This window comes from Spea bombifrons, chromosome 4 (assembly GCF_027358695.1).
Source record: "Spea bombifrons isolate aSpeBom1 chromosome 4, aSpeBom1.2.pri, whole genome shotgun sequence".
In the NCBI taxonomy this organism is placed as follows: Eukaryota; Metazoa; Chordata; class Amphibia; order Anura; family Pelobatidae; genus Spea; species Spea bombifrons.
The window spans coordinates 21,096,280-21,106,759 of NC_071090.1; the positions used below are offsets into that span (position 1 = coordinate 21,096,280).

Genomic DNA, 10,480 nt, shown 5'->3' on the forward strand with positions numbered 1-10,480 from the left:
GCTTTTTTGGTTTTGGCTTTTTTATCCTGTGCTTCCTTGTAATGTAATTACATTAGGCCTAGTTAAATCAAGTGGAGGTGAAGAGATTGCACATGTTACCTGTACATTACTCAACTCTTTCTTGCTGGAGATGCTCACTTTGCACTTGATAATGGATAGTGATACCAGGTTGTTGAACTCGCCTGACATCTCTTCTTTATGCAATTTTTTCTGTCATGTATTTAGTTTATTTTTTTATACTTTTCTCCACTAATAATAATAATAGATTACCACTTTCAAAAGTAGTGCAGCCTTGAATCAATAGAAATACTGAATAATCAGAGCCCTAGCTGCGAGTATCATATTATGGATGTATTTTTTTGTTTCTGTTATATTATATATAGCTATAATATATCGGGTTTTTTTTCTGTAAACACATTTATTGATTTATAAACCTGGGATGTTCAAAAATGCTTATCTTTGGTAAATTTTCCTAAACAATTATGTTGATAATTGCATTAACAGGTAAGAAACCTGTGTTATATGGTGACCAAGCGGGAAAAAATGAAACACTCCATTTGCAAACTTGAGGAGCAAATATTTCATCTACAAATGAAGCTCATTGAGAAGGATCTTCATAACGGTAAGGAACTCGAGCCAATACTATTTAATAATGCAGAACATTTTTGTTTGTTTTAACTTACCAAACTTATTAAAAGGCCTACTGTTGATTGAATGTTGTATTACTGCCATAAGCAAGAAGAAATCAATTTTTTCCTGTTATTTGGTTTATTTATTTCCTTTGGCCAGTAACATATATTAAAGTTTTGTGTAAATGATTCACCAAAGAATATGAACACAAAAATGTTGGTTCCTGAATCACATTGAGAGAAGAGTTAAGGTGTGTGTGATACCTGCATTCACAGAGCATTTAAAGAGTTATATAAGCTTCAAGACCTCAGAGTTTCCTTCTTTACTTGTAATGATAAACTAAGGAGTGAGAATATTTTATATCAATTAAATTCTTTACACTTTTTAACTAGTTTTTCATTGTATGATAAAGGTAATGTATGCGTGTAATCGTATTATACCACTAAATAAATAAAAATAATAAAAACACAATAAATACCCATAAAAATGACACTCTATGCTAGTACATGACACTCTATGCTAGCCTGCTATGTGTCTGCACCTTTTTCACCAAAAAAAAAAAAGTATGGCTCATGTCTCCGTTTATGACTCTCTTTGGCTATGGCGCTGCCCTTGGACTAACCCAGGGCTGTTAGTTGTAGTGGGCCGCTTGGGGAAGACAAGTGATCTCCTTTCTTTAATCAGTCTTAAATAATGGTAATACAGTGAGCCTGACCAGAATACACTACTGACAATAAAAATAAACTCCGCCAAGATCTTTGAATGTCCCCCAGTCAGTTTAAAAAATGTCAGTTGTATAGTTAATTTAATAGTATCCTTTCCTAAAGGTATTTTTGTTTACAAAATACCCCCAGGTTTCCATACCAAAAGAATGAATAGAATCATTTAGAATTTTGTTTCAGAAATTATTCCAAAATACACTATATGGAAAGTATTGGGACGTACCTCTTAATAATTGAATTTAGGTGTTTAAATCAGACCCATTGCCAGATAAAATCAAGCACCTAGCCATGCAGTCTGTAAAAAAAAAAAAAAAAAAAGGGTCATTCTGAAGAGCTAGTGAATTCGACTGTGGTACTGTGATAGGATGCCACCTTTGCAATAAGTCAGTTTGTTTGTCCTACTAGATATTCCACAGGCAACTGTAAGTGCTATTATTGGAAAGTGGAAGCGTTTAGGAACAGTAGCAACTGATTCCATACCTGACGAGTTCCAAACTTCCATTGGCGTTAATATCAACATAAAAACTATGTTGCGTGAGCTTCGTGGAATGGGTTTCCATGGCCCAGCAGCTGCATGCAATCTTTACATCACCAAGTACAATGGCAAGCATTGGATCAAGTGGTGTAAAGCACGATGCCACTGAACTCTGGACGCCAGTGGAAACACTTTTTGGCAGTCTAATGAGCGAGTTTGTGTTTGGAGGATGCCAGGAGAATGTTACCTGCCAGATTATATTGTTTTAACTCTAAAGTTTGGTGGAGCAGGGATAATGGTATTGGGCTGTTTTTCAGGGGTTGGGCTAGGCCACTTACTTACAGTGAAGGGAAATCTTAATCCTTCAACATACCAAGACATTTGGACAATGCTATGCTTCCAACATTGTGGCAAGAGTTTGAGGAAGGCCATTTTCTATCCCACCATGACTGTGCCCCAGTGCACAAAGCAAAGTCCATAAAGACATGGTTGCATGGGTTTGGTGTACAAAAACCTGACTGGCCCGTACAGAGCCCTGACCTCAACCCCAGTGAACACCTTTGGGATAAACTGGAACGGAGATTGTGAGCCAGGCTGTCTCATCCAACATCAGTGCCCGACCTCACAAATGCTGTACAGGATGAATGGGCAAAAATTCCAACAGAAACACTCCAAATATCTTTGGAAAGCTTTCCCAGAAGAGTGGAAGCTGTTATAGCTGCGAAGAAGAGGCCAACTACATAGTAATGTCTATGTATTTAGAATCCAATGTCATAAAATTACCTGTTGGTCTAATGGTCAGGTGTCCCAGTACTTTTGTTCATATACTGTAAGTGAAGTAGGCAAACATGCTTTGTTTGATTTACATACATCATACAATGAAACTGAGAAATGTACTGGTACATTCTTCCCAAACAAATAAAAAAAAAAAAAAAAAAACATACAATACACTGGGAACTTTCATAAATATATACAAATGTGTCCCTTAAAACGCTATCATGTTCTGCATGATATGCAGGCAGCCCTGTTGAATGTTCTAAATTCTGAAGATCGGAATTAGCAAATCTCATTTGTATGATTTCAGTTAATATCTGTAACATATGTTGGATCCCCATTTTAAGAGGATTACTGCAGGGGTTAAATTGTAATATTTGCTATCTTCACCCTCTTGTTTCCATTTCTGTGTGTATTCAGGTGGAAGAACCTTCTAGTCTATGTTTAAATGTTGCTTCCTTAATCCCTTCCCCTCTGTTGTGTATTCTGCATTGTTGAATGTGTGAGCATCCTGACTCAGTGTGTTGTGTCATGGCTGGTGATATGGTTCTTCCTGGAGGAGCACCGTTACTCTGAGAACTGGAGAACCGAACACTTGTGTCTGATCCCACATCTACCACCCTGATACTTTATAACCAATAATATATTCTGTGGTTGCATGCTATTTCTTAGACCTCATTTCTGCATTCTTACATCTTCTCCTCTTCTTTAGCTGGTAATTATAGATATCCGATGCCAAGTTTATATTTCTATGTTCTGAAAGCTGCATCTGGCCCACTAGCAAACATCTAGCAGTTGTCTATCTGTGCTGCTTATGCCAGTATCAAGAAAGTTAACCTGTTGTTTCAATTTACTGAGAGAGAGCTCCTTGTCACTTAGGCCCCACCTAAGATGATAAAATCCCTTCTTTCAGGTGAAAAGGGTTTCACATTTCATAAATTTCTCTCCTTCCCCTTGTTGATGGCAGCATTTGAACTAGAAATTCAGTTTTTCCAAAGGCACATCTCACTGGCTTGTTGTATGTCCGGGCAGTAGTGTTTGTGGGTTTGGAAGAGATTCCTAGATGGTCACATGTTTTGGTTTCCTCAGCAGACAGTCTGGTTTAGAGAGACCAGACAAAATATTACTTTGAGTTATCCCATCTGTCAAAATCTCTGTTTACTATCCTTGGTTTTTTTGCTGGAAGACCTGCAACTTGGAAGCATTTTTTCCTTTCTTTCTCAGAAATAGACCCATTGTTGCACTAACATGTAATGTAGATGAAAAGGAAAAACAAGATGTAGGTTGCTACTAAGGATTACAAGGATCTGCCACTTCCCAAACCTTACATTCTACTGTTTGGTAATCATAATAAATGTAATATGGACCAAGTGCCAAATATGGTGGCTGATACTGAATACATAAGGACTGGAAATAATGTTAATCTAAGAACAACAGAAATTGAGTGACACAAAGCAGCTGGATACCTGTAATTCATAGAGTAGTACAGGCAGTAATTTGTGTTATTTGTAAAAGGGTTTGAAATATTTTTTAAATTATTTTGATTTTTCCATTGCTAATTAACTTATCAAGTGATTGTGTATTCAAAAATACCATGAAAAAAAATATATATATATTGACCACGCTACTTGATAAATACAATGGGCTATTATAAGGATCCTTGGAATGTAAAGTTATTTCAGCCACCATTCCCCATGGAAAGAAATTGTGAATTTATATGCTACATTATATGCTTCAACATTTAATATTTTGTTTTCGTAAATCTTGGTTGGGAATTCTGTATGCATTTTTTTAAAGCTAATTTTTGAAATGGCTAATTATTTACAGTACATTTAGCCAAGATGAATGACTCTCCTACTAGTTTATTGAGCTTGAAGTGTGACTAAGGTTGAAGAATAAAAACAAAAAATGAGAAGTGTGGATATATGTGTGCCAGCTGTCACAAATTGTCCTTGCAATGTTTTTAAAGCAAGATTTATCTTTGTTATTTATTAATGTGTTCTAGTGTTGAGACTCATGACCTTTTAATATAGAGATGTTTAAATGGAAAAACTAGTGTTTGGATAATGTGTGATGTGAAAAAGTAGTATTTCTTTATTATATATATATATATATATATATATATATATATATATATATGTACTGTATATCATTGCTTGTTTTGTTTTAATTAGCTAAACTGATCAATAATAAATTGTCCCAGATAAAAGATACTATTGCAAGTATGTCATCAACTTTTCAGTTGAAGCTGAAGCATCATTTTCTTAACATTCACATTAATGCAAAGTCAAATTTGTCGTTTCATTGGCAAGAAGAAGTCATATCTGCAGTATACTTAATGCGGGCCAATGACTTACCCAGAAAAATAAACTGATTCCAAGAAAAGTCAACTGCTTGGCTTCAATGCTTGCATGTTGCGTGTTCTTTTCATTATCTTCTGCATTATACCAATAGTTACTAGTACTGAAATTAGGTATATTTGAAGAAGCATTGGACAGCTTCTCACACTGTAACTCAACCATTTTGACAGGGATTTGACATTGTCCAATACATTTTTGTTAAATAATTTTAACATCAATCAACGTACCATTATATGTAACAGTATAAGTGTATGTTCTTGCAGTTCGGTAAATGTGCTGTTATAAAAATGTTGTAAAATTATGGACTACCCATATCTATAAGCCTTCTTTTATTATTTTATGTTTTTTTTTTCCAACAGAAAAATCCAAGAAGAAGACAAAGGGTAAAAAGACTGACCCTAAAAGAAAAGGTAGAGATAGCAGAAAGAGCAGCCCTGAGAAGAAGGACGAAATGAAAACAGGGAATGGTTCTGTTCTGGGACAATTAGGTAAGACAAACTGCAGGGTCAACATGCAATAGTCAATGCCACCGACATAGAAATGGAGTACAATGGCATACATGTTTCAAATTCCGAAAGCCACCAATTTACAAAAATGATGTAGTAACCTTTTAAGCACCCCTTGGCCCTTTCAGAAATATTGTGTAGGATGAATATATTGTAAGCCATAACAAAACACATTTATTGTTTTAATGAATTGTGCTGTCAACTATTTTAATAGCAATATTTTCTAGACAATCCATTTATGTATCTCTACTGTAAGAAGCATGTTTATCCCTGGCAACCATCCACAATTAGTGAATCGTGTCTTAGCAAAACTATAAGGAGTTTATGAGGCATAGATGGAGAAGGTTTCACCTCTTCCCCTATTTTATTCATTAAGAAAGGTCAATCCTGGTAAGTTGGCCTTACATTACACATACAAATTGCAGAAGAGTGCAGCAGTTTAACTCCCAGACTTCCTTATGCATTATAAGAGGTCATGCCCAGTGAATGGCTTCTCCAAGAAGAGCTCCACTGGCCCTGCATAACGCATAGTAAATGAGTAGATTAAAGTAAGTTACATCGATAATGTATGTTTAGCTCCTCTTGTCAAGGAACACCCACTCCGTTTGGCCCTTAATAATGCATAGTTATGTTAGGGAGTTTAAGCGCTTAACCATATGCATTTCCCATGCATGTTAAAAATGAATTTGCTGTTAACCTCTACCACTTCTGCTGGGAGGTTATTAAAGTTACCTACCCTCTCTGGAAAGTAAACCTTCCATACATTACATCTAAGCCTCAGACCATCTACTTTTAGATTATTACCTCTTGAAAAGAAAACCAAAGCGCAAGCACTGAACTCAGGAGAGTGGACTTGTCCAGGATAAGTTCTGAACTTCCTGCAGGAGAAACTCACCAGGGCTGATCCTTCATAACACATAGTGAAGTTGTGGGGTTTTGAACTCTGCAAATCCACAGCATAATATATGCATTACATAGCTCCCTGACACAAAGCTTTCATTGTTGTTATGTTATTTTTAAATCATGTTATTGTTGTGATAAATATAAAACAATATTTTTCTAGACACCTTTCAAGCTTGGCAGTGAAGGGTTACCAAGCCCCCTGGTGTCCTGCCACGCAGTGGGACAGTTACAAGAAAGATCTTTCATCTCTCCAACAGCCTATTTACCCTATGGCCATGTGCTGAGCCGGCACGGCCTCCATAGACTTTATTAAAAGGAACTGCATGCCTTTATGATAAAGTACAACAGGATATGACGTCATATCCCAGCACTCCGTTTATTAAAGGCACATAGTGCCTTTCATTGTACCGGAGATGGCGACCACGCAGGTGGAGGGGACTTGGGGCACTGCCCTAGGTTGGGCCTAGGATGGCCCTAAAGGTAAATATACCACTGAGACAAAAATTGCACATGATTTACTTTTCATTGTTTTATGTTATCCATTTTGTTGTTGTCAGTCTCCTTCACAAATCTACTTTTCTACTACACTACTTTTTTTGTCCTTCTATTGTTAGAAGTTTATAAAAACACTGACACACTCATATAAACATTAGGGACATTCATATATACACCGATTAGCCATAACATTATGACCATTGACAGGTGAAGTGAATAACACTCGTAATCTTGTTATCATGGGGGTTTCAGTGGGTGGGATATATTAGTGGAGTCCATGCCTCAATGGGTCAGGGCTGATTTGGCGGCAAAAGGGGAACCTACACAATATTAACCCCTTCGTGACAATGGCTAATTTTAGTTTTTGTACCCTTCGTGACAAAGGCTGTTTTAACATTTCTGTGGTGCTCATGTTTAGCAGTAATTTTCTTCTTTCTCGTTTAATGAACCCACAAGTTATATATTGGGTTTTTTTAGAACAAGAAGGGCTTTCTTTAGATGTCATTGTTTTGATTGTATGATATCATTTACCATTAAAAAGTATAAAATATGATGAAACCTTTAGAAAAAAAATGCTTAATTATTAATTATATTTTATCCTTATTGGCTGCTAAATTGGTCTAATTTTCTTCTTTAGTTTTATTCTAGGATAGCCCATTTCACTTGTACTTATCTTTTAGAAAATATGTGACTCTTCAGACGCCTCTCTAGATATTTGCGTTAAATATAAGACAAGCATTCTTTTCATGGTTTAACTATTGTCAAATGTACTTATCCCATTTGATTTCAAGAAAATGTCAAGCTGTCAGACATCTGTACACTGCTTGTTTATGAATTCTAGAAAGAATAACAATAGCTCCATTAGCACCCATAGCTAACGGCAGTAATTGTTTTTCATAACCTACGTTTTGCTATCACCATATTTATGTGTAAAGAAAAACACAGATAAGACTTGAAAATGAATGTTTAAAGCCAATGCCAAGTACTGTAGAAAGGTCATCTCTATACAGATTAAATCTTCAGAAATAATCAGGCTGTTCTGAGAAGGTTGACATGGTCTGATCATGCACATACATGTGAATGACAAGATCCTCTACAGTTATTTATTTATTTCAACATGTTCACTACAATTCTCTTTATAGGTCACCTAGTGCACAGAGCACATGTCTGCCACTACAATGCAATATATGAAGTTATATTTTATACAGAAGCAATCCACACACATTTGTACATATTACACTCTTACTCAGTTCTTACACATTCTCTGAACACAGTTGGTCATTGTAGGTAAGGACTACCTAGTGCCTGCTTACTAAAAAAAATGCAACTTGCCTAGCACAATGTGAAAGTTGGATATTACCCTCTGTTAAGTCACCACTGATACCAAATGAATAATAATTTTTGAAAGGTAAACATGGTACACTGCGCACATAATATTGCAATCCTTTAAAGGAGTAAGGCATAAAGCCAAATCCAATCTGTTAATCCCCGGATTGATTATTTACAAATGGTGTATTTTGTTGAATTAAACTCACAAAGGAAGCCTGTTCCTCAATATTTTGTATGTTATAAAACAATGTCTGCCTGATACCTGTATATTTTAGTAGTAATGTAATTTGCAAGGGAAAGAAGGTGTTTTTTGATCTGGTGTAATTTTATTCTTAGCTATGGCAAGAAGCCTATTAGTAAGTACAGTTACTTCCTGACATTGTCGACAGTCTGGACGCTTTCTTGTCAGCAGAAGCCAGCATCCAGCCAGCGTTGGTACTCCCTTATTCAAGGAATGCCCATCATGTGATCAGGCATTACCTTCTGGTAGGTGTCACTGCTGACACCCACCAGACATTTACTTTAGGCCTGAGCTTGTCCATTGCTCCTCCTGCTGGCTGATCGCAATCATTGCAATCTACAATGCAGGACTATGGAACTCTGCCTGCTGATCACATATATAAAGCATAGATATGGCCCCCTGGAACATATAAAATATGTATGTAGGGTATGACTACAATCAGGAGATATATTGCTGAACATAAATTGGCTCAGCATTCAACTATTGCACTTATAATAAAGAAGAAAATGTAAGCAAAATTGCAAAAAACTTTTGTAGGGTTGTTTAATCTATTATCACGAATAATTATTATGTGTTATGTATTTCTATGACTTTAAAAGAAGGCCCTCCTTCTCCTGAACAAAATAGTGTATGATTTGTGCAAGCTCATCAGTAATGGAAAATGTATGATGTATATACAGTTTGAATGACAATGAAATTCTCTTTTCTTTGTTACAATTTGTTAATAATGAGTTTTATGTCATCTTTATTCAACTACATGTTGTATCTTTGTCTTTGCAGGTTTATCAACATCTTTCCCCATAGATGGAACATTTTTTAGCAGCTGGTTGGCTCAATCAGTTCAAATAACTACTGAGAACATGGCAATGAGTCAGTGGTCCTTAAACAACGGTCACCATGAAGATGACACTCCAGGCCTTCTTTCTGAAGAGCTCCTACAAGATGAAAAAGCCTTATTAAGCTTAATGGTCGATAACTCCCTGAAATCTCCTTTTAAACAGAATGAGACTGTGAAGAAAGTTAGAAGCAAAACAAAGATGAATGGTAAAAAAAAGCTCCCAAAAAATAGTCAATGCTCTGTACTAAAGGGGGACCATGAAGAGCTGGTTCACTGGGAAAACCTTAAATATTTCTCAGATGAAAGTGAAAAGCCTCTCAACCAGAACTCCAAAGCTAATAAAATAGGTAAAGGATTGTCAAAGGTACCAGTTTGCCGAAAAGTACAAGGTGAAAAGAAAACCTCAAAAAAGACTTTACATACACGTACAGAGAAAGCAGATGGATCCCATAGGTTAGCAGAGCGGAATCCAGCAGGTAGTGAAAAAAAGACACTAAAATATTCTCAGCCTGAGTGTAATTCTCCTGTTAAAGTGCCTGATTCACTTGGTTGTGCAACAACAACTATGAGATTGAGGTTATCTAAAGCTGGGGTTAAGAGCAAGGATGTCCACTGTGAAAATAAAGAGATGGCCAACGAGCCTCAAGTCAGTGAAGCACCTAAGTTAAAATCACATTTGGACAATGAGACCGATGGCTATTATTCAGATGCAGAGATGACCGACTCAGAAGAGGATTCGACTCAAAGAAGAGTGCATCTTAACAAGTTTGATTCATCAAATGACGACATTGTCAGAATGAGCATTTTGGCATCCTAATTCTCCAGAAAAAGAAATTATGATGATATTTTGAGGCCTAAGATGATATGCCATTTCCAGCTTTAATCTGTTTTTATTTGTAAGCTGTGTAGGATATACAGTATATACATTTACACACACACACTGACATGTATGTATATATGTGTGTGTGTGTGTTTTTGTATATATACATTCATAAATTATAAATTAGTACACATCAGGGCTGGATAATTCACACAAATCAGGTAGTTATGGCATCTAAAACTGTACTTATTGAGCTTATGCCTCCCTGGCACCTAAATATCATAAGAATGTGCCTGGCCAAGGTACATACATACATACATACATACATATATATATTTAGAGATGTAGGGGTGGTTGTTAGTGTGTGTGTGTGTGTGTGTGTGTATG

At 36.1% G+C, this 10,480-nt stretch overlaps 1 protein-coding gene across 1 annotated transcript in view; it reads left to right on the forward strand.

Moving 5' to 3' along the window:
- The window catches only part of JADE2 (jade family PHD finger 2), a 108,589-nt gene extending 98,482 nt beyond the window's left edge, over positions 1–10,107 (forward strand). The window contains exons 10-12 of the mRNA XM_053461831.1: positions 505–622; positions 5,321–5,449; positions 9,216–10,107. Coding sequence (XP_053317806.1) covers positions 505–622; positions 5,321–5,449; positions 9,216–10,090 — 1,122 coding nt within the window. The 3' untranslated portion in view covers positions 10,091–10,107. The remainder of the gene's footprint in view (positions 1–504; positions 623–5,320; positions 5,450–9,215) is intronic.
- The last annotated feature ends 373 nt before the right edge of the window (positions 10,108–10,480 follow it).